Source organism: Pan troglodytes, chromosome 8, assembly GCF_028858775.2.
Source record: "Pan troglodytes isolate AG18354 chromosome 8, NHGRI_mPanTro3-v2.0_pri, whole genome shotgun sequence".
In the NCBI taxonomy this organism is placed as follows: Eukaryota; Metazoa; Chordata; class Mammalia; order Primates; family Hominidae; genus Pan; species Pan troglodytes.
Window position 1 is genome coordinate 78,155,829 of NC_072406.2, and position 25,891 is coordinate 78,181,719.

At 37.9% G+C, this 25,891-nt stretch overlaps 1 protein-coding gene across 6 annotated transcripts in view; it reads right to left on the reverse strand.

Moving 5' to 3' along the window:
- CTNNA3 (catenin alpha 3) overlaps positions 1–25,891 on the reverse strand; it is a 1,849,205-nt gene that overhangs the window by 27,044 nt on the left and 1,796,270 nt on the right. For all 6 annotated transcript variants that reach the window (XM_054660126.2, XM_054660128.2, XM_009458543.5 and 3 more), the window contains one exon: positions 22,649–22,783. In XM_054660126.2, coding sequence (XP_054516101.1) covers positions 22,649–22,783 — 135 coding nt within the window. The remainder of the gene's footprint in view (positions 1–22,648; positions 22,784–25,891) is intronic.

A 25,891-nucleotide genomic window follows, 5' to 3' on the forward strand; every position in this document is an offset into this window, starting at 1 on the left:
ATTTACCTTTTTTAGAACAACTAATTTATGTATGTATGCATTTTTATATGTAGGCAAATACCTCTTCTATAAATGTCCCTAGGAATTGTTGCTAAAGCGAAATCCTTTCTTCTTGAGAAAGCCTTTAAAGTCTGAAAGGTTGGCAAAGGAAGATTCTTAAGTCCTCTTGTATGAACTAGCAGACAATTTTTCTCGGCTTTCAAATCACCCTTCCCAAAACAAACCACAAATAGTCCCAATATTTGCACAGATCCCTCAAAGAGAAACAAACTACAGTTTCTCTGGAGCTCGTTTGTCACTTTTCCCTTTCTTTTAGCATACTCCGAGGCACTTAATGCCATTAGGCAAAATTATGCCATCCATGGCATTGCACCTGGCATGGCTAGTGTTCCCAGGTGGAGAAGCAGATGTATAATGGGGCTATTCGAAAATGCTACATTGGAAAACAGCTATACAAACAAAATTAGTGAGACAACGCTGAAGATTGCTCTTCCTTCTATTCCAGCATAATTTATCTTCCAGAAAAAAGAATTACTGCATGAACCATGGATGAGCATAATTAAGGGGGAAAGCAAAGTGAAGGAGTTTTGTAGCCGCATCCCGTGTACATTGTGCAGGGAGAGAGAAGGAAAACCAAAGCATTTCACTCATATGTCCATGCATATTAAGCCATTTAGCTGGCATGTGGAATGTTTCAGGTTGTTCCAGGGATATAGACAAGGAACTAAATATTGACTCAGCAAGAGCTCAAATGAGAGGTCTAATTAAATTAAATGGTACAAAGGGGAGGCTTATTTCATAGACTCCAGTAATTGCTTAAAACACAAAAGAGACCAAATAATGCTCAAAGAAGTATAGTAACAAACAAGAAAATATCTATCTATCTATCATCTATCTATCTATCTATCTATCTATCTATCTATCCATTTATCATCTATCTATAAATATCTACACACTAGGTAAGTAACAGCTAAAGGAGATGATGTATATAAAACATAGCACCTTACAGAGATTGATTTAGCAAGTTAGCTATTCTAATATTATTATATTTAATCTTCAGGTTGAAAAACCAGGCACAAATTTACCTTGTTTAGAACAACTAATTTATATATGTATGCAATTTTATATGTAGGCAAATACCTCTTCTATAAGTGTGTGTGTGTGTGTATATATATATATATATAGTGAGATGGAGAGAACACATGAGCATAAAAGTTACCAAGAGTTCAAAGGCTATGGTTGGCTCAATTGTGAAAAATGGTTGGAATTTGTTATGACAATATATAATCAGTGGTGCCTTTAAGCAGTCTGGCGATAACACATGCATCAGCATGTTAGTTTTAATTTTACATTAATGACTGCCTATCTGCAGAAATGCCTTAGGATAATGTCCTTTCTTTGGACAAACTTGATTGATACTTCACGAATTATAGGAGCAATGGTTCTGAACTCTAAAAATGCTGTGCTTTAAGTCCTGCCCAAGGAAAGAGTGAGGGTGAGGGGCCATGAAGATGATTCTGGTGTACTAGGGTTGTCTATTTCAGAATAATACATTGAGAATGTTGGACAGCATTTATAGAAATAGACAGATTTCATCTCTGACCCAAAAGCACTATTGCTGAGTGTTGGGCATGCCAGAGCCCATCTTGGATAAAAGGGAGATGCAGGATGGAACTGGGGAATGAGGAGAAAAGAGGCACTTTTTCTTCCTTGTACCTTAGCTCTCTGAGCCTTAGTCTGTCATCTATAAAATCAGAATAATAATGGGACCTTCTTCATTGGTTTGAAGATTTAAATAACATATTTAAGGGATGTAAAACCACTTCTGGTCATTATTTAGAGCTCAATAAATGTTAGTTGTCATTGTGGTTACCATTACTCTTACCGTAATACTCACAGAAATGAAGAATAAGAACCTGTCCTAAAAGAGTGTTTCATCTGCTCAAAGGGAAAGATAGGAACCCTGGATCTGCTCAATTTTACATTTTCACTAAAGCTTCCATGCCCCTCTGCTGGGCAACTTAACATTAAATGTACATACTTTAGAATGAGGGAACTGGGTTTAAGATATGGCTCTGCCTCTTAATAGCTTTGTGACCTTGGATAGTTGTTAGACCTCTTTAAGTTGCAATTTTCATATCTATAAGATTGTAATAATAATAGCTATTCCATGGAGGATTTTTTGGTAAGTATAAAAAATGTCAATGCATTTTAAATATTTAGAACAGTGCCTAGCATTAATAAGCACTCATTTTCATGTACTATACAGGCATATGCATATATTACATATATAGTTTACAAATGTAAACCAAACTGACATGCACACACACATATTCCACCCTTCATTCTTTTAGCTTTAAATAAAATTACAAACTTTTTTAGCATGATGAAACCTAGTTATATCACTGAATCTCTCTGTCTCTGTCTCTGTTTCTCTCTCTCTCACTCAATCACACTCTCAAATATACAAGCATATGCTAGCAAAGTGTTAGTTATTATCTGGATCTCTACTTACACTACTTCCTAATTTAAACAAATCTTTTAAAATTTATTGTTAAAAACATCACCTTGCATTCTTAGAACATTTATATTTTCAGGTCAGTTACATAGACCTTTTCTCTCTCCATCTAACCAAATTCTAATTCTTTATTATTTAGTGCAAATTTTCTGTGAAATTCTTTAGGCTATTCAGATGAAAGTACTTTATTTCCTGCAAATCTTTGGCATCTATTGTCCAAAACATTTATTAATTCTGTACTGCTCCTAAACATTTCTGTAAATATAATGGGCTGTTGTACCCTTCCCTACATCTTAAAAGTCCTTGCTACTAGAAGTGTTAATCTTGCCAAAAAATGACTTCTTTGAATTTCCAGGTAGTTAAAGTTCTATTCTGTACAGTAATTGAATATTTCTGACATGTAACCTTATATAAACACTCTAATAGCAAATAAAAATGTCTCTATGTCCATTGTTGAAATCTCAGGGCTAAATGTCTCCATTTGTATTAGGAACAAGTAGATTAAAGTCCAACCATCCTTCTGAAGAGCTTTTCCCTTGTGCTGAATACAGTTAATGACAGCCTAAGTCTTTTGTTTTTTTTTTTTTTTTTTGTACAATTCATCCATTACTCATCAGCTATATCTGAAACAAACTCTAATCTTGGTACAGAAGCAGAGAACATTATTCTTCCTCAAAGCCTATGCCACGTGTTTCTGCTAAAACAGGAATGGACCAAAAAACAGTTTCATAATAAATAGAGGAATGAGCCTACTAAAGGCACGGCATTTTCTTACCTTTTTTCTTTACACATAATTTGAAATAACTCTTACAACAATTAGATGAAATATATCAGTGAATAATATCACTTTAGGGTAAATTTAACATTTATCCAATATTAGCTAATTCCATGACTACTGCCATGACTACTACGACTATTATTAATAATAATAATCACAAATATTTAATGAGCACCTGCTACATGCTGGACACTAGGCTAAGCAACTTACGTGTAGTAGAATTTCCCTCCTGGAAAGTATTTATTGTCCAGTAAGCAACCTTTCTATTCTTCCCTTTCCTTGTACATAAATGATGGAGGCCTCATTAGTGAGATTCCAGAAAGTACATAATCCCTGGTCCATGTGTAAAAATGTAGAGAAAAGCTCCCTACCAACCTGTATTAAACTTAAAAGCAAGCGAAATTTAAAATTTTGTTGTGTTGAGTCACTGAGAATTGGTAGCCGTTTGTTACCACAGCATAACCTAGCCTAAGTTGCCTAATTCAGTGTTATTGACTGAAACAAACCTTTCTTACACGTTTTTCAATCATATTCATTCCATGTTATGTGAATGAGAGCCTGAGGCTAGCATATACATAATTTATCTCTGTGTTGAAGAGGAATAGACTTGAACTCTACAGCTGGTTGGAAGTATAAGTGAGGGTCCTAAAACTTGCATGAGAGAAAGTCAATTTTGTAGTCAGTGATAAGAAATACCATGTGCGAGGCCGGGCGCGGTGGCTTACGCCTGTAATCCCAGCACTTTGGGAGGCCAAGGTGGGCGGATCACGAGGTCAGGAGATCGAGATCATCCTGGCTAACACGGTGAAACCCCGTCTCTACTAAAAATATTTTTAAAAAATTAGCTGGGCGTGGTGGTGGGCGCCTGTAGTCCCAGCTACTCGGGAGACTGAGGCAGGAGAATGGCATGACCCCGGGAGGCGGAGCTTGCAGTGAGCCAAGATCATGCCACTGCACTCCAGCCTGGGCAACAGAGCGAGACTCCATTTCAAAAAAAAAAAAAAAGAAAGAAAGAAAGAAAGAAATACCACGTAAGCGCATGCGTGCACACCCCCCCCCCCCCCACATAGTAGGTGCTCAATGCCTACACAATGTATGAATATATACATAGAAAGAGTATAGATCACTTTTTAAAAAACACTGAATGTTGCTAGAAAACTTAACCACGAATTGCCTGTGACCCAGGCCTTGACCAAAGCTTCCTTAAGACATCAAATATTGCAAAGAGACAACTTAATGCACTTATTCCCCTATGGTTGTCAGTGTTTTTTTTTGTGATTAGCTAGATCATCAGAAAGTAACATTTCCAGGTCATATTATTACCACAAATCCATGCTAAAGAGCCTTCACTAAGTTGAAATTTAATGTAACTTCAGGTTTTATTGAGGGTCAATGAAGAAATTTCTATTTGAACATTTCTGTCTTTTACAGACCCCTAGGTTAGGACATTGTTACCATTTGTTACCATTTGTTATTCATGTTACCATTTGTTATTCAAATAATTACCATACACAATAAGTTTCTCTTTAAATTTGAAGCCTGAAAAAATGTTCTGTCTTAAGAAATGTCTATGCTGTCTATCAACAAGTAATGACAACTCTAAACTATAATTACTTATTAATTTCTAGTTAAGTTTACTTATCTAGAGTAACTAATCCCAAAAGTCTTTATACTTTTGAAAATTCTTTAGAGCTTGTTTCTATTTTGAGTTTCAAATTTTTATATTTTTCTTGATTTCTGAAACTGTTGTAATTTTTCAGAAGCAGGTGGAAACAAACTCTATTTATGAAATAAAACTTCCTGTAATTTATTATTATTTTTTGCTTGTCTTTTCTTTCTGGCTGCATTTCTAGAGAACAAAGACCTTGCTTATTCATCTCTGCGGTGTTGTTTCAGAGCAGGCAAAATGAGAATAAATATATGTTAGCATGGAATGACACAAAGAGCTCTGAAAATAAAGCCCGAATTCACATTTTCGCTCCATCAGTTACTAACCATGTGACATTTGGCAAGTTATGTTCATTTATTAGCCTTTCTTTTCTTGTCAACAAAATATCATAAGTTTACTTGTAGCACTGTTGGGAGGATAGAGAATATATATAAATGTGTCAATAAGAGTATTCACCAAATCAGCAAATACTCCTGTCACCTTTTCTCCACCTATAAAGTGACAGTAAAGGACACAATGATGCTACTATTTGTCTCTTGAGTAGGTACCCACAAAGACAGCCTGAGAGAAATTTACTCATGTGCTTTACTGAAGGTAAAGGTCTGTTCTCAGAAGGGGAGGGAAGAAAAAAGCATGGGGAGGTAGGGTCTGGAACTAATAAGAAAATTATTAATCTAAGTCTGAGACTAGCTTTACCTGACCTCAGAGTGGGTTGTGAAATTGTACAGCAGAGTTGGTTCCATCTTGAAGCAAGGAGCCTGAGCTTTATATCCTTCTCTCAGTCAGTTATTAGCGATTGGTTGTCAGAGCATGCAGGGGTGGTGGTACATAACCACTCATACATAGTGACTCCTGCTTGGCTGACAACATTATCCAGAAAAAGGAGCAGCTGTGAGATGTTAGCAGCCAACACACACAGTAGCAGGAAAATGGGTAACCAGGTAAAGGCATGGCCCCTGGCATCAGAGTGGGTGGAGACTGGAAATGTTGTTAAACACTCTACAATGTTCAAGGAAGCCCCCCACAACAAAGAATTATCCAGCCCCCAAAGTCAACAGTGCTGCAGATGAGAAACTGTGGAACAGATGAAAGCATGAAAAAAATCAATGTTTAATAATTATGACTAGGAGTTATTGATTTGCTATTAATAACATTCAGACATTAGTAATCAAAAGGGAAAATATGGAATTTCATTGATTTTGCTAGGGAACACACACACACACACACACAAACAACCTCGCAGTTTTTATCCTGTGACTTTAGTATTCTTTCATATTATGCAACAACAAGCATAAATTCAGCATGAGTCAGACTGAAATGACTACTTTTGCAAATATCATCCATACAGTCTTGTGCCTTTTTCCACATCTGCTTTCAGTTCTGCCTTATACATGCCTTTATAGATTTTGACGCCAGCACTTTACTATCCTAGAATCTACAGCTACTTGATTTTTTTTTTGTCTTCTCTCCTCTTTTCTTCTGTGTTTTTCCCTGGCTTTCAGCTCAACTCGTGAACATCAGGATGTCTGCATCCAGCTCTGTTTTTTTCCTTCAGCTGCACTTTGCCTAATGGGGAATTTGGCACATTCCTATAGTTGTCAAATACATCTTGTTCACTTTCATGGCCTCTCATTTCATCTCTGGCTTTGAAATTCTATAGTTCAGGTTGTTTAGCACACAAGAGAAATAATTAATCTCCTCCCTCTTTTCTAGGGATTGATAACAACCAAGCTAATTATTTACTCGAGAACAGAAATAATTGTTTACGCTAAGTTTTAAATTCAGGCAAAATTCCTTTTGAATAATATGGAACTATTTGACATATGAATAAGAATATAGTAATTATTGTAAGGAGTACATTTAACAGTAGAGACTCTCACATCACATCTATACTTTTTTTTATCTCCCCCCTTCATTTCTTTCCTTCCCATATCCAGGTTTGTGTGTGTGTGCTTCATCCAGATGTTTTTTTCTATCTCTGTAATTGCACAAAAGGGATCTAATTTCACAAAACAGATCACTGCCATTTGTGAGAGAGATACCACAGCAGTCTCAGTAAACCATGTCAAATCAATTCTCAAATCATAAACAATATATTGCACCATTTTGGTACACATGTACTTTTCTCTAGGTTTGCAATTAGCAGGTAATTCCTGAAGGAGCTGATCTCATTCTCACTGATGCAGATTGCTTAAGCAAAATTGGAGAAGCACCCTCTTAAAATCAATCAAAATGAAACAAAACTGCCTTCTGTAGCATAATATAATTTGTCAGTTGGTACTGAGAAGAGTAATTTGGATAGCAACTGTGAAGGGAAAGGTAAAACAAAGAAGAATAAGATCAGAGATTCTGATTTGGAAGGAACCACGAAGCTCATTTCATCCCAAACTTGATAGATGAAGAAATGGACCCAAAGAGATTAATGTCTAGACTATAACAGGTCTTATAATTTGGGGTCCAGCAGCTTTTCTATAGCCTCATGTTAGCTTCTCATTTTGAGGCTGAAGTGTCTGTTCTGATTAGTTCTTCTTAAGAATCCAGAATCATTAAATCATCACTATTATTAATACTGTGCTCTAGTCTGTGTTTCCCCACATCTTTCAATTAAAATCATTCCTTAGCTCTTGATGTATGTAGCAACCATCCTAGCAGGGTATGCTAATACCACCCACTCCTCTCCTACCTCCCACCCCTGTCATCTCAGCACTAAAGTCACCGAGAGGTCATAGGGCTTCATTTCAGTAGCAATGAAGTAAAGAACATGAGACCTAGAATGAAATAAAGAACATGAGATTCTAGGTCAGGCGCGGTGGCTCACGCCTGTAATCTCAGCACTTTGGGAGGCCGAGGTGAGCGGACCACGAGGTCAGCAGATCGAGACCATCCTGGCTAACACGGTGAAACCCCGTCTCTACTAAAAATACAAAAACATTAGCCGGGCGTGATGGCGGGCACCTGTAGTCCCAGCTACTTAGGAGGCTGAGACAGGAGAATGGCGTGAACCCGGGAGGCGGAGCTTGCAGTGAGCCGAGATGGCACCATTGCACTCCAGACCGGGCGACAGAGCGAGGCTCCGCCTCAAAAAAAAAAAAAAAAAATCCCTCACCTATTTCATTGTTTATAAAATGAATATGAGATAGATAGCTATAACATAAAGAGATTATTTCTAAGGTTTCTTCAAGTACCATTATAACTGAATGCATTGCACAATCAAAAAGAAAATCCAATTCATTGTAATATTAGTTTACCTAGATATCAAGGAAATGCCTTAGTCCACTTTATTACAATGCAATACAAAAGAAAAAAAGGAAGAACAGCACCCCCACATGCATTTTTTGAAGTGTATCCTTTAAATTACTAAGGTCCGATTACTTCCATGTACCTCCTGCTTAAGATTAAAAACAAACAAAAAGCAACACTCAATAGGGTTGAATTTACTGAAGCATCTTCTTTCTTCTCTTTCCTTTTTCTTTCTTTTATTCCTCCTCTTCTTGCTTCTCCTCCTTTCCGTTTCTTCATTTCTTTTGCTTCTCTCCCTTCCACTTCATACTTCTTCCCATCTTTCTTTCTCTATAAATATTCCAGTTAATTTTCCAATTTTTTAAAAATTTTCCCTGTTTTCTTTCTGTCTACAAATTATTGCAGTAGGTTCAGAAAGCTCATTAACTATTTTCCTTAATGCTTTAACAAAGCAAACACATTAACCTACTGTCATTCTGTAAGTACTTGATTGCCTACATTCTGTAAGCCCTCATGGCTCTTTTGGTCAATAGCTGAATTATTGCTGTTTCCTATCTTTCCTAATTGAATGAACATGGCCCCTTGATTTCTGTTGAAGCTGAGTTGCAGTTGCTTGGCGAATTTTCAGTCTTTCTGATCTTTCCCCTTTGACTGATTAGTTTTATTTATCATCCAGTTTTTTAAATTGTGGCTTTGGCACACCTGCCTCAGGCTAAGAGAACGTGATTAAACACATTAAAAGAAATCCACAGAACAGAGTGGTTACATAATTAATGAGTCTTGAGCAGTACCAAAAAAAATGCTCACCCAAAAGCATGACATTTGGGGAAAGGGTAATTTTAAGCGTTTAAAAACATTCTAATGAATTGATTTTTGTTCCTGAATTTCCTTTTTCATATATACAGGCTAGAATATAACAATAGTTATTTCTTTATAGCAAGTCTCCTTTTACAAAATACAACAGTTTCCCACTAGGCGTGGTGTATAGGAATACTAGGTGAACAGTTGATGAAGAATCTGTTCCCTGATGGGAATGCCTTGAGGTAAGTCAGATACATTTTAATCTTCTTAGAGTTATATTTTTTATTCTATTTCTAATTTAGGACATTCATACATCAAGATGACTAGGGGAACTGAACTGCAACAGTATGTATTTTCCATAGAAATTTTTATATACTCACCTCTTTATTTTTTTAGTGTTTTTTCTTTTATTATACTTTAAGTTCTATGATACATGTGCACAATGTGCAGGTTTGTTACATATGTATACATGTGCCAAGTTGGTGTGCTGCACCCATTAACTCATCATTTACATTAGGTATATCTCCTAATGCTATCCCTACCCCCTCCACCCACCCCATGACAGGCCCCGGTGTGTGATGTTCCCCACCCTGTGTCCAAGTATTCTCATTGTTCAATTCCCACCTATGAGTAAGAACATGCAGTGTTTGGTTTTCTGTCCTTGTGTTAGTTTGCTCAGAATGATAGTTGCAAGCTTCATCCATGTCCCTACAAAGGTCATGAACTCATCCTTTTTTATGGCTGCATAGTATTCATGGTGTATATGTGTCACATTTTCTTAATCCAGTCTATCATTGATGGACATTTGGGTTGGTTCCAAGTCTTTGCTATTGTGAATAGTGCCACAATAAACATATGTGTGCATGTGTCTTTATAGCAGCATGATTTATACTCCTTTGGGTATATACCCAGTAATGGGATGGCTGGGTCAAATGGTATTTCTAGTTCTAGATCCTTGAGGAAGTGCCACACTGTCTTCCACAATGGTTGAACTAGTTTACAGTCCCACCACCAGTGTAAAAGTGTTCCTATTTCTCCACATCCTCTCCAGCACCTGTTGTTTCCTGACTTTTTAATGATCGCCATTCTAACTGGTGTGAGAGGGTATCTCACTGTGGTTTTGATTTGCATTTCTCTGATCGTCAGTGATGATGAATATTTTTTTCATGTGTCTGTTGGCTGCATAAATGTCTTCTTTTGAGAAATGTCTGTTCATATCCTTCGCCCACTTTTCGATGGGGCTGTTTGATTTTTTCTTGTAAATTTGTTTAAGTTCTTTGTAGATTCTGGATATTAGACCTTTGTCAGATGGGTAGATTGCAAAAATTTTCTCCCATTCTGTAGGTTGCCTGCTCACTCTGATGGTAGTTTCTTTTGCTGTGCAGAAGCTCTTTAGTTTAATTAGATCCCATTCATCTATTTTGGCTTTTGTTGCCACTGCTTTTGTTGTTTTAGTCATGAAGTCCTTGCCTGTGCCTATGTCCTGAATGGTATTGCCTAGGTTTTCTTCTAGAGTTTTTACGGTTTTAGGTCTAACATTTAAGTCTTTAATCCATCTTGACTTAATTTTTGTATAAGGTGTAAGGAAGGGATCCAGTTTCAGCTTTCTACATATAACTAGCCAGTTTTCCCAGCACCATTTATTAAATAGGGAATCATTTCCCCATTTCTTTTTTTTGTCAAGTTTCTCAAAGATGAGATGGTTGTAGATGTGTGGTAGTATTTCTGAGGGCTCTGTTCTGTTCCATTGGTCTATATCTCTGTTTTGGTACCAGTACCATGTTGTTTTGGTACCAGTACCATGCTGTTTTGGTTACTGTAGCCTTGTAGCATAGTTTGAAGTCAGATAGCATGATGCCTCCAGCTTTGTTCTTTTGGCTTAGGATTTTCATGGCAATGTGGGCTCTTTTTTGATTCCATATGAGCTTTAAAGTATTTTTTTTCCAATTCTGTGAAGGAAGTCATTGGTAGCTTGATGCAGATGGCATTGAATCTATAAATTATCTTGGGCGGTATGGCCATTTTCACAATATTGATTCTTCCTATCCATGAGCATGGAATGTTCTTCCATTTGTTTGTGTCCTCTTTTATTTCATCGAGCAGTGGTTTGTAGATCTCCTTGAAGAGGTCCTTCACATCCCTTGTAAGTTGGACTTCTAGGTATTTTATTCTCTTTGAAGCAATTGTGAATGGGAGTTCACTCATGATTTGGCTCTCCGTTTGTCTGTTATTGGTGTATAGGAATGCTTGTGATTTTTGCACATTGAATTTGTATCCTGAGACTTTGCTTAAGTTGCCTATCAGCTTAAGGAGATTTTGGGTTGAGACGATGGGTTTTTCTAACTATACAATCATGTCATCTGCAAACAGGGACAATTTGACTTCCTCTTTTCCTAATTGAATACCCTTTATTTTCTTCTCCTGCCTGATTGCCCTGGCCAGAACTTCCAACACTATGTTGAATAGGAGTGGTGAGAGAAGGCATCCCTGTCTTGCACCAGTTTTCAAAGGGAATGCTTCCAGTTGTTGCCCATTCAGTATGATATTGGCTGAGGGTTTGTCATAAATAGCTCTTATTATTTTGAGATATGGCCCATCAATACCTAGTTTATTGAGAGTTTTTAGCATGAAGTGCTGTTGAATTTTGTCAAAGGCCTTTTCTGCATCTATTGAGACAATCATGTAGTTTTTGTCATTGGTTCTGTTTGTGTGATGGATTACGTTTATTGATTTGCATATGTTGAACCAGCGTTTCATCCCAGGGATGAAGCCTACTTGATCATGGTTGATAAGCTTTTTGATGTGCCGCTGGATTCGGTTTGCCAGTATTTTACTGAGGATTTTGGCATCAATGTTCATCAGGGATATTGGTCTAAAATTCTCTTTTTTTGTTGTGTCTCTGCCAGGCTTTGGTATCAGGATGATGCTGGCCTCATAAAATGAGTTAGGGAGGATTTCCTCTTTTTCCATTGATTGGAATAGTTTCAGAAGGAATGGAACTGGCTCCTCTTTGTGCCTCTGGTAGAATTTGGCTGTGAATCCTTCTGGTCCTGGACTTTTTTTGGTTGGTATGCTATTAATTATTGCTTCAATTTCAGAGACTGTTATTGGTCTATTCAGGGATTCAACTTCTTCCTGGTTTAGTCTTGGGAGGGTGTATGTGTCCAGCAATTTATTCATTTCTTCTAGATTGTCTAGTTTATTTGTGTAGAGGTGTTTATAGTATTCTCTGATGGTAGTTTGTATTTCTGTGGTATAAGTGGTGAGATCCCCTTTATCATTTTTTATTGCATCTATTTGATTATTCTCTCTTTTCTTCTTTATTAGTCTTTCTAGCAGTCTATCAATTTTGTTGATCTTTTCAAAAAACCAGCTCCTGCATTCATTGAATTTTTGAAGGGTTTTTTGTGTCTCTGTTTCCTTCAGTTCTGCTCTGATCTTAGTTATTCTTGCCTTCTGCTAGATTTTGAACGTGTTTGCTCTTGCTTCTCTAGTTCTTTTAATTGTGATGTTAGGGTGTCAATTTTAGATCTTTCCTGCTTTCTCTTGTGGGCATTTAGTGCTATAAATTTCCCTCTACACGCTGCTTTAAATGTGTCCCAGAGATTCTGGTATGTTGTGTCTTTGTTCTCATTGGTTTCAAAGAACATCTTTATTTCTGCCTTCATTTCGTTATATACCCAGTAGTCATCCAGGAGCAGGTTGCTCAGTTTCCATGTAGTTGAGCAGTTTTGAGTGAGTTTCTTAATCCTGAGTCCTAGTTTGATTGCACTGTGGTCTGAGAGACAGTTTGTTATAATTTCTATTCTTTTACATTTGCTGAGGAGTGCTTTACTTCCAACTATGTTGTCAATTTTGGAATAAGTGCGACGTTGTGCTGAGAAGAATGTATATTCTATTGATTTGGGGTGGAGAGTTCTGTAGATGTCTATTAGGTCTGCTTGGTGCAGAGCTTAGTTCAAGTCCTGGATATCCTTGTTAACTTTCTGTCTCGTTGATGTGTCTAATGTTGACAGTGGGGTGTTAAATTCTCCCATTATTATTGTGTGGGAGTCTAAGTCTCTTTGTAGGTCTCTAAGGACTTGCTTTATGAGTCTGGGTGCTTCTGTATTGGGTGCATATATATTTAGGACAGTTATCTCTTCTTGTTGAATTGATCCCTTTACCATTATGTAATGGCCTTCTTTGTCTCTTTTTATCTTTGTTTGGTTTCAAGTCTGTTTTATCAGAGACTAGGATTGCAACCCCTGCCTTTTTTTGTTTTCCATTTGCTTGGTAGATCTTCCTCCATCCCTTTATTTTGAGCCTATGTGTGTCTCTGCACGTGAGATGGGTCTCCTGAATACAGCATGCTGATGAGTCTTGACTCTTTATCCAATTTGCCAGTCTGTGTCTTTTAATTGGAGCATTTAGCCCATTTGCATTTAAGGTTAATATTGTTATGTGTGAATTTGATCCTGTCATTATGATATTAGCTGGTTATTTTGCTTGTTAGTTGATGCAGTTTCTTTCTAGCCTCGAGGGTCTTTACAATTTGGCATGTTTTTGCAGTGGCTGGTACCGGTTGTTCCTTTCCATGTTTAGTGCTTCCTTCAGGAGCTCTTGTAAGGCAGGCCTGGTGGTGACAAAATCTCTCAGCATTTGCTTGTCTGTAAAGGATTTTATACCTCCTTCACTTATGAAGCTTAGTTTGGCTGGATATCAAATTCTGGGTTGAATATTCTTTTCTTTAAGAATGTTGAATATTGGCCCTCTCTTCTGGCTTGTAGAGTTTCTGCCGAGAGATCCGCTGTTATTCTGATGGGCTTCCCACGGTGGGTAACCCGACCTTTCTCTCTGGTTGCCCTTAATTTTTTCCTTCATTTCAACTTCGGTGAATCTGACAATTATGTGTCTTGGAACTGTTCTTCTTGAGGAGTATCTTTGTGGTGTTCTCTGTATTTCCTGAATTTGAATGTTGGCGTGCCTTGCTAGGTTGGGGAAGTTCACCTGGATAATACCCTGAAGAGTGTTTTCCAGCTTGGTTCTATTCTCCCCGTCACTTTCAGGTACACCAATCAGATGTAGATTTGGTCTTTTCACATAGTCCCATATTTCTTGGAGGCTTTATTCGTTTCTTTTTACTCTTTTTTCTCTAAACTTCTCTTCTCACTTCATTTCATTCATTTGATCTTCAATCACTGATACCCTTTCTTCCACTTGATTGAATCGGCTGCTGAAGCTTGTGCATGTGCCATGTAGTTCTCGTGCCATGGTTTTCAGCTCCATCAGGTCATTTAAGGTCTTCTCTATGCTGTTTATTCTAGTTAGCCATTCGTCAAATTTTTTTTCAAGGTTTTTAGCTTCTTTGCAATGGGTTCAAGCATCCTCCTTTAGCTTGGAGAAGTTTGTTATTACTGATCGTCTGAAGCCTTCTTCTCTCAACTCGTCAAAGTCATTCCCCGTCCAGCTTTGTTCCATTGCTGGCGAGGCGCTGCGTTCCTTTGTAGGAGAAGAGGTACTCTGATTTTTAGAATTTTCAGCTTTTCTGCTGTGGTTTCTCCCCATCTTTGTGGTTTTATCTACCTTTGGTCTTTGATGATGGTGGCGTACAGATGGGGTTTTGGTGTGGATGTCCTTTCTGTTTGTTAGTTTTCCTTCTAACAGTCAGGATGCTAAGCTGCAGGTGTGTTGGAGTTTGCTGGAGGTCCACTCCAGACCCAGTTTGCCTGGATATCACCAGAGGAGGCTGCAGAACAGCAAATATTGCAGAACGGCAAGTGCTGCTGCCTGATCCTTCCTCTGGAAGCTTTGTCTCAGAGGGGCACCCAGGCGTATGAGGTGTCAGTCAGCCCCTACTGGGAGGTGTCTCCCAGTTAGGCTACTCAGGGTTCAGAGACCCACTTGAGGAGGCAGTCTGTCCGTTCTCAGATCTCAAACTCCATGCTGGGAAAACCATTACTCTCTTGAAAGCTATCAGACAGGGACGTTTAAGTCTGCAGAAGTTTCTGCTGCCTTTTGTTCAGCTATGCCCTGCCCCCAGAGGTGAAGTCTATAGAGGCAGGCAGGCTTCCTTGAGCTGCGGTGGGCTCCACCCAGTTTGAGCTTCCTGGCTGCTTTGTTTACCTACTCAAGCCTCAGCAATGGCAGACGCCCCTCCCCCAGCCTTGCTGCCATCTTGCAGTTCAATCTCAGACTGCTGTGCCAGCAGTGAGTGAGGCTCTGTGGGAGTGGGACCCTCCTAGCCATGTGTGGGATATAATCTCCTGGTGTGCCATTTGCTAAGACCATTGGAAAAGCACAGTATTAGGGTGGGAGTGTCCCAATTTTCCAGTTACCATCTGTCACATCTTCCCTTGGCTAGGAAAGGGAATTCCCCGACCCCTTGTGCTTCCCGGGTGAGGCAATGCCCCTCCCTGCTTCAGCTAACACTCCATGGGCTGTACCCACTGTCCAACAAGCCCCAGTGAGATGAACCCAGTACCTCAGTTGGAAATGCAGAAATCACCCATCTTCTGTATCGCTCATGCTGGGAGCTGTGGACTGGAGCTGTTTCTATTTGGCCATCTTGGAACCTCCTCCCTTTTTTAGTGTTTTGAGACAAGGTCTGGCTCTATCACCCAGGGTGGAATGCAGTGGCATGATCTCAGCTCACTGCAACCTCCACCTCCTGGGTTCAGGTCATTCTCTCACCTCAGCTTCTCGAGTAGCTGGGACTACAGGCATACACCACCACACCTGGCTAATTTTTGTAGAAATGGGATTTGCCATGTTGCCCATGGTTGGTCTTGAACTCATAAGCTCAAGCAATCCACCTGCCTCAGTCTCCCCAAGTGCTGGGATTACAGCCCTGAGCCACCGTACCTGGCAACTCCCCTCTTTATTTGAGAAAGGATAGCAGGTGGAAGGCCAAACTGGCTTCATTTCCATGTGAACTGAAGCTGCATCAGGTTCCAAGATCCAGACAACATCCTGGAGCTTGGCTCTGGTAAAAAATGTCTATCATATGCTATCTCTGTTCATGATCTCAAAAACTTGCTGTGAACTTAGGTTATTTTCTCTTCTAAGCAATGTTGAGAAAAGTGATTGAGATGTGCATCCTTATTTTGTTCTATTGCTAAAATGAAACTTGAATAGAGTGCTCAAATCTTAATTTTAACAGAAAACTACTCTTTCCATTTTACCAAACATGGGATTTATCAGCAAGAAATTCTTCAACCTTTCATTCATTTCTATAAATGTGATTATATCTTTTTTTAAGTTAGACTAAATCAATTTTTTATTTTTTTTAAGATTCAGGGGGTACGGCCGGGTGCAGTGGCTCACACCTGTAATCCCAGCACTTTGGGAGGCCGAGGTGGGCGGATCACAAGGTCAGGAGATCGAGACCACGGTGAAACCCCGTCTCTACTAAAAAATACAAAAAATTAGCCAGGCGCTGTGGCGGGCACCTGTAGTCCCACCTACTCGGTAGGCTGAGGCAGGAGAATGGCATGAACCCGGGAGGCGGAGCTTGCAGTGAGCCCAGATCACGCCACTGCACTCCAGCCTGGGTGACAAAGCGAGACTCCGTCTCAACAACAACAACAACAAAAAAGATTCAGGGGGTACATGTGCAGTTTTGTTACAAGGGTATATAGCATGATGCTGAGGTCTGGGCTTCTATTAATTTCATCTCTCAAATAGTGAACATGGTACCCAACAGGAATTTTTTCAGCTCTTACCCCTCTCCCTCCTACCTTTTAGAGACTCCAGTATCTACTGTTCCCATCTTTATGTCCCTGTGTAATCAATGTTCAGCTCCCACTTGTAAGTGAGGACATGTGGTATTTGATTTTCTGTTTTAGCATTAATTTGCTTAGGATAATGGTCTCCAGCTGCATTCATGTGGATGTGAAGGACATAATTAAATTCTTTTATATGACTGCATAGTATGCCATGGTGTATATGTACCACATTTTCTTTATTTAATAAATGTGATTATATCTTAATTCAACTTCATCCTGGCTGAGAAGAAGAGCTCTTTTTTCTTTTTTTCCAAACCTAATCTTTCTACCCATTCTAACATCACATTCTCTCATTTGCTTGACTTTATTCCATCAGTTGTAGTCTTAATTTTTCACAGGTTCATTCTCTTCTGGTCGCTCTTTTTTCTTTACCTAAACATTTCTCAATTACTGCCACTTTAGGCAGTATATAAATAAAAATGTTAACAAACAAAAATGCTTTAGGTGACTCTGTCTGCTCTGACCCTCAAGTATCTCTCTCTTTCTTTCTCTCTCTTTTATTCCTTTCAACTTCAAACTTTTGGAAAATTGAGTCTGTGCCACCATATTTTATCTGTCATTGCATACTCAGTACTCAACTGATCATGATACAATTTTTGCCTTCACCATAATACTGATACTGCTTTTAAAAAGATATAAAAACACCTTCTAAATGCAAAACCCAATGTGTACTTTTAAGGCTAAGCCAACCTGCATAATTTTGCCGGTTGCATCCTTTATAGTCGTTGGCCACTACACCATAAATCATGTAAAAATATTCAAGGACTTTATAGTCTAGAGGGGAATATGTGCAAAAATATGACTATGATATGTGTACTGCTGTGATTTTGGTAATCATAGAGGGAATATGATAGAAACTGTTAGCTGCCACCCAATATCCATTCTCTTTTTCATAGAAACAGAACTCTGATTACACTGGGGAAAGCAATGTGCAGGATTAAAACACAAACAAACATACAAAATTTATATTTTGTAGCATACCTTGCAGTGAAATATAACAGTATGACTAAGCTCTAGCGAATAGTTTGTAAAAAAAAAAAAATTAGTATTTGAAAGGGACCTTCTGGAAGGTCCCTTTCAAAGTGTAAGGAATGTTTGCTTCAGTTTCTCTTTATTCTTACTGCCTGGAATATACAAGTCATTGTTAGAGCCATATAAGCCATATTTTTGACCTTGATAATAACGAGAGCTGGAAGCCAAGAAAAGTGAAGCTGAAAGGCAAAAGTGCCTGATTCCCTGGTGACTTTGTGAAGCTGTCGTAACAGTTCTAGACCGCCCATTTGCAGACTCACTTTATGGAGACGGTAAACTCCCAATTTGTTTTAACTGCCACAGTCAAGTCTCAGAATCTATAAAGGTACATTGGAATCACTTTGTGAAAAAAGTTGTTTCTGGATCACTGTCTCAGCTATTTTTTAAAAAATGGCATCCAACATATTTTCACTGGATGGTCCCATATACTTCTCTTTCATACCTCTTTCCTAAGTTCCAGAACCAAAGACCCAACTTCTCCTAAACCTTTCTCCTTGGATGCCCCTTAGTCACTTAAATTCAACAAGCAAAACCTGAATGAGTTTCCATACTCACCGTAACATGGTCTTCCTTCTATATATACTGTTTAGTTAACGATGCCATTGTTGACTAAGTAAACTATTTAACCTCAAAACCTTTAGGAAATTCTTAATTCTTTCTTCTTTTTCACTCTTAACACCCAATGGATAATTGCTTCTAAACATATTTTCCTCAGAATTGTTCCTTGTATAGATACACTCCTTTCCATTCTCATCAATATTGCCCTAAGTAAGTTCTCACTGTTTCTCTCTTAGACTAATTTTTTTTTTATTATACTTTAAGTTCTGGGTTACATGTGCAGAACATGCAGTTTTGTTACATAGATATACACGTGCCCTGGTGGTTTGCTGCACCCATCAACCCATCACCTACATTAGGTATTCCTCCTAATGTTATCCCTCCCCTAGCCCCCCACCCCCCGACAGGCCCCAGTGAGTGATGTTCCCCTCCCTGTGTCCATGTGTTCTCATTGTTCAACTCCCACTTACGAGTGAGAACATGTGGTGTTCGATTTTCTGTTCTTGTGTTAGTTTGCTGAGAATGATGGTTTCCAGCTTCATCCATGTCCCAGCAAAGGACATTAACTCATCCTTTTATATGGCTACATAGTATTCCATGGTGTATATGTGCCACATTTTCTTAATCCAGTCTATCATTGATGGACATTTGGGTTGGTTCCAAGTCTTTGCTATTGTGACTAGTGCTGCAATAAACATCTTAGACTATTTTTTAAAAGTCATTCCTAAATAGGTCTTAATCCTTTAGTCCCTTATCTTTCTAATCTATCACTGATTTGTCTAAAAAATGTTAACTTTGAAATACATAGATTTACTATTGCCATCTCAAACTAAGAAATTGTTAATTACTCTCAATTGCCTACAGGGTAAAACTAAATTATAAATGATCCTTTCAAAACATTCCCAGTTTCCTTTACAAGCTTTTGCTCTACTTGCCCACCCACCCTTATTCCACAAAACACACACCAAAAGTACCAAGGAAAGTTGATTTCAGTCAAATCAGACTGCACACCATGTCCATAACATTCCATGCATGTCTTCCCTATCTCTGTTTTATCTCAGTTGTCCCCTCTATCTCAAATCCTTTCCCTCTCCTCCTCCTACAAGTACACATTTGTTTTCTACTTATTAACCAAGGCCCAAAGCAGGTTTGAGCCACTTATGAAGCTTTCTCTTGCCTGCTCTGCACATCAAATAAATTATTTCCTCACTTGCTATACATGTACATTTTTACATGCCAATGTTGTATGGTTTATTACAGTGTTCTGGAATCTTTTTTGTATATTCAGGTACATTTTATGTTTCTTAATTTTTTATGCATTTCAATATCTTAAGGAAATTACCATATAATCATCTTTACATCCCTCAGATGTACTACTATGCCTTGCACAGTGAGGGGCTCAATTCATAGTAATGGATTTGAATGAACTACATATATTTTGTCTCTATACAGGTAAAACATGCAACTTCAAGATGAGTGCTTGCAATATAGATGTAAGAATGATTGTGGAATAATTTTAATTAAATGGTGTATTATAAGAATATCTCTCAGGTTATTTTATTTTATTAATTCATCTTCTTTATCCTAAACCCTCACACCTCAGACCCAGAACAGAACATACTGCCCATTCACTTTAGAAATGCATTCCGTTCACACCTACTTATTTTTAACCCACTATATTTGGTAAGGCAATGTTTCATGAACCTAATCTTTGGATGCCAGCTTTATTTAGTAAACTTTGAATAGTCTGCAGTTTTGAATACCAAATTTCTGTAATTTTTAGTGTCTCTCTGCTTTGGAATCATGCTTGCCATTTTTCAAGAGATCTTATAGAAAAATGATAGATTAGATCTTCTGAATTTAAAGAATAGGAACAAGACAAGACCTCAGGGTCACTGAGAGATTAAAGTAAGTGTGCTTTGGCACACGTAAATGTAATGTATTTAGAAAGCTTTCTAGGATCTACCTGCAAACAGATGGCAGTAAGATTTGCAAAAGGGGGCACGCTCTCCTTTTTCAGATTTATTTTTTTTCTAATGGGGAATAGTGAGTGAGATGATGACAGATAGTTTTGGATTTGCAATGCTATTCCTCATTTTATATAATGACTCAGCTTTTAAATTGTAAATCATGGATTCTAAATAGCTCCTGCCTAATTTATCTGTAATATATGTAAAGTTCATGAATTTGAATCATCATACCAAACAGGAATGAATTTCTATATATAGAAAGGAAATTGTATTTTGGAAGGATAATTAACGCCAATATATTTTAACAGCTATGCAGAGGCTGAACTTCTACCACAGATTTTTTGAAAGCTTAGCGTCATACAACATGAAACTGTATATTTGAAAAATAAAATTTATATGAAATTTAGACCTTACAAAGCACGGTTAGTGTGTGAAAATGACAAAAGTAAATGGAAGAGTTTATCCTCCAAATAAACATACTTTTTTACGTATTTAAGGCAGTATAATGTTAAATGAGAAAATGAAGACTGGATGTTTAATAAGCCAAAAGGAATATACAGTAGTTAAAAATATGTATACATATTAATACATATGCATCTATACACACATACATGCTGTGTGTATCTATATAAATGTATCTATACATACATGTATGCATATGTGTTTGTACACATGCATGTTCCTATTTGCATGGCTTGTGACTAAACAAAATGCATTTTTCTTTGAAAAGTGACAGGGCACTAGTAATGCACTCACTGTGTTTATGTGGGATTTTTGATAAAATTTGAATATCAAAGACACTATTTTTCCCCCTCTAACAACCACTGGAATAAAAAGCTAGAATGCAATACCATCTTATAATTTCCAAATTATTCACTTTCGACTTGTGTTTTTCACTTTCATCACAAATTCAGTGTTGTCTCTCTGAACAGAGGGATCATAGACCTTTGAAGGTAAACTCAACTCTGACATTTACTAGTATGACATTGGGAAAGCTATATAAGAAAACAGAACAAATAAATAAGTGATCCATCTGGCATGTTATTGTGAAGATTAACATAAAATATAGGCAAGACATAGACAGTCACTATTTGTTTCCTCCCCTCTACTTTTTTTTTTTTTCTTTTTTTTGAGATGGAGTGTCGCATTGTCGCCCAGGCTGGAGTGCAGTGGCACGATCTCGGCTAACTGAAACTTCCACCTCCTGGGTTCAAGTAATTCTCGTGCCTCAGACTACTGAGTAGCTGGGATTACAGGCATGCGCCACCACACCCAGCTAATTTTTGTATTTTTAGTAGAGACAGGGTTTCACCATGTTGGCCAGGTTGGTCTTGAACTCCTGAGCTCGAGTGATCTGGACACCAAAGCGCTGGGATTATAGGCCTGAAACACCGCAACTGGCCCCTGCCCACTACTTTTGATGGTGATCCTTTGTTTGTGCTTTTGTAATTACATCCTCTTTCAGAACATTAACTCATTGAGGGACTGTTGAATGCCAGGATAGAGAGGCCCTATATGTTACAGACATATAAATACACTAGTGTAATTAAAAAAAATTTTCTCAGAAATATAAATTCCCAGAATATTTATATTGTTTCATTTAAACTTAAATTTATAATCTTAGTCCATGTCCTTCTCAAAGTCACTGATAACTGAATCCAATATAGATATCAAATATTATTTTATTACCATTTCTTCTCCAGAGAAATGATCTACTGCTATTAAAAGATGAGTAGAAAAGTTATACATTAGTTCTACCATGGTAATTTATAGCAGCTTAAAACTCAGGGCCACCAAAGAATTTATGAAAATTCCTCTAAATCTATTAAGTTTTATCATACTCCGTTACTGAAAATATATATGGAAATGAAAAATCTCAAGACATGAACATCTATGTTATAAAAAGAAATAGGGGGAAAATGAATATCAATTAATAGCAGTGAAGCAATCATTTTATTAATTTGCAATTCCACATGCATTTATTTTAGAAAAATTATAGGATTCATTCCGGAGTTCCATCTGTACACATTCTGAAGTCATGCTCTAAATTAACATGCATTTCTCATCCAAATGGCTTATAAAACCTGATTTACTCTTTAATCTCTGAAGTAAATAAAAACAACATTTTTAACCTTTAAGAAATCTGCTAGTTTAAGATTTCTTGCTAGTTTAAATACATGTACTTTTAATAAAAACTCCAATTTAGTTTTTCTAAACTAATTTTACCTAAAAGATTTGGTCATGTAAACAAGGGTGTAGTTACTCTGTTTCAAGCATCTTCCACCTGTGATCATGTAAGTGCTAGGCAGTACTCACAGCTGACATGATGAGCTCTCCTCCCAGGTTCTGGATCTCAGCTTTAACTTGACTGCAGATTTTCAGTTGGTGGGAGTAGAACTTAATCTGTTCCAGGTAGGCCAACAAGTCCTGTTTGCAAGATGGATCTGGGCACTAAATATGCATCAAAGATAAAAATAGATATAGCAGAATAAATAATAGTTAGATCAAGGTGAGTAAATACAGTATACACATGGCAGGTACCTTATAAAGCAGCAATTTTATTTTCATACAGGACCAAGTAGCTTCTGATATGCTTCTACCATTTACAATAGTTCATTCATTTTGCAACCTTAGTTACTTCAGCTTAGCCAAAAGGAACGTTAAAATAATTATTTTTTTAAGATGGAGTCTCGTTCTGTTGCCCAGGCTGGAGTGCAGTGGCAAGATCTTGGCTCACTGCAACCTCTGCCTCCCGGGTTCAAGTGATTCTCCTGCCTCAGCCTCCCGAGTAGCTGTGACTACAGGCATGCGCCACCACACCTGGCTAATTTTTTGTATTTTTAGTAGAGACAGGGTTTCACCGTGTTATCTAGCATGGTCTTGATCTCCTGACCTCGTGATCTGCCTGCCTTGGCCTCCCACAGTGCTGGGATTACAGGCGTGAGCCACCACACCTGGCCAAGAAACGTTAAAATAATTTTTAGACATAAAAAGGTATATAAAATAGCTGCCTTTAATTTATGACAAAGGTTAGAAGCCTTCAGACTATATTTTTGGTAAATCTATAGAAATATTTAAAATGTAATTATTTCTTTCACCTAGAATTACTATTAGAAGGCTCCTAGAATTACTATTAGAATGCGGCTTGAGACTCATGGTCTCTACACTGTCTGTCCTGTGCTACTCAAATGGGCATAAACAACATGGAGCAACATAATATGTTCTACTACTTTCAGCATTCAATGTACTTAGCTGTTACAGACAAAGGAAATTATTTCTACCTTAGATAACAGCTGTGAATCCAACTGAAGCCAAGAAACAGACAGGACACATGTTTAAGAATACTAAATTTCCTTATGAAAACCAGCCTCCTACATCATTTTATCTTTTCGAAGGAACTTCCTGGAGGACAGCTTTGAGCTTTATCATACCATGGTAAATAGCTTTGGTTAAGATTTAATCTTTGTGTTCTGTCTCCTATGCAATTATAATAAATTTATAAAAATTCCTTCTAATTTAATTCCACTTTTAGTAAATTTTTATAAGAACAAGGAAATGTGGACAGTGATTTATATGCAAAGATCTTCATTGTAGCATTATGTATAATAGCAAAATTTGGAAATAACCTAAATGTCCCAAAATAATGGAAAGACTAAACAAGAATGAATATCAATATAATGTAGCATTACTCAGTATCAAGAAAATAGAGTTTCAAAGGATGTGGAAAAATGTTTTTGGAAGTTAAAAAAATCAATATGTAAATATTGCAATCAAATTCTATTAAAAATTGTGTGTATTTAAAACATGCTGAATGCCAGATGCAGTGGCTCATGCCTATAATCCCAGCAATTTGGGAAGCTGAAACAGGAAAATCCTTTGAGCCTAGGAATTTGAGACCAGCCTGGGGAACATAGGGAGACACCATCTCTACAAAAAATAAAAATAAATTAGCCAGGTGTGGTCCCAGCTATTCAGGAGGCTGAGGTGGGAGGATTGCCTGAGCCCGAGAAGTTAATGCTGCAGTGAGCCATGATTGCAACACTGCACTCCAGCCTGGTCAACAGAGTGGGACCTTGTGTCAAAAAATAAATAAATAAAAATAAAAAATAAAATAATAAAACCTGCTGAGACAGCCTGAGCTGTCCATCCTTCCTAGGCATAGATCATGGTGCATCAGGACTCTCTTTGCTCCATACTCAGGCAGATCTCCAGGCATTCAGAGTACCAGCTTGCCTAAATCAGCAGGCTGAGTTTCCCTACCCTTTCTGTGCATAGATTGTGGTGTAGCAGGCCCTCTCCACTCCACGCTTAGGCAGATTTCCAGGTATTCAAAGTACATGTTTGCTCAGATTGACAGCCTGAGCCACCCCACACTTTCTCTGCAGGGATCCATGTATGTAGAGGAGCCTCTCTGCTTCATGCCTAGGCAGATCTCCCAGCATCTGGAGTACCCAGTCCCCTGGATTAGGAGTTTAGGCCACCCCAAATCTGTGTGTAGAGAACCTGAGGACAAGAAAGCTTCCCAGCTCCATATCTAGGCACACCCTTGGTGTTTGGTACCCACTCACTGGATTATGCTTCAGCACCTGTGCTCATGCCTGCCCTTAGGGAATTTGTAGGCAAACCTGCCAGTCTGGACCTGCCCATCTTGCTCCCAACACCTCTGGGGCTGAGGAGGGAGCTCAGAGCATTTTGCACTACAAGAATAAGCCCATTGCCTGAGGCAAGAAAGAGCTTCTGCCAGTAAACAAGGATGAAGTATACACCCATCAGTATTGGTCATACACACCATCTACAGGCTTGTAGGTGGAACTGAACCGCCCAATATGAAACCTGCTGACAGAAAGGTGTAGGAGTACACAAGTTAAGCCAAAAGACCTTACCCAGCATTCTCTAAAGTCACACCCCCTAGGGAAAAATAGATGGGAAAGGGAAAGGGAAAGAAAAAAAAATCAATAGTATTATTGGGAAAGAAAAGAAAAATTATATCTGCACAAATATAATTACAAAAATTTGAAGTATCAATGCTTCAAGATGAGAAAGAACCAGTGTAAGAATTCTAGCACCATGAAAATTCAAAATGTAGTGATACCATCAACATATCATACTAGTTCTCCAGCTATGGTCCCCAGCAAAGTGGAAACTTGGAAATGACAGATAAAGAATTTGAAGTGTGGATTGCAAGGAAGCTCAATAAGATCCAAGATGAGGTTGAAAATTAACACAAAGAAACTTTTTAAAGCAATCCAGAGAATGAAGGAAGAGATAAACATCTTTAAAATATCAACCAGAGATTCTGGAATTAAAAAACTAACTTAATTTCAAAACACAACTGGAAGCTTCACCAATAAACTGGACTAAGTAGAGGAAAGAATTTCAGATCTTGAAGACCAGTCTTTTGAATTGACCCAGTCGGAAAAATATAAAGAAAAAGTAATTTTTATAAAATAAACAAAGTCTTTGAGAAATATGGGATTATGTAAAGTGGCCAAACCTAAAAATTAGTGACATTCCTGAGACTGAGAAAAAGATAACAATCTAGAAAAAATACTTGAAGTG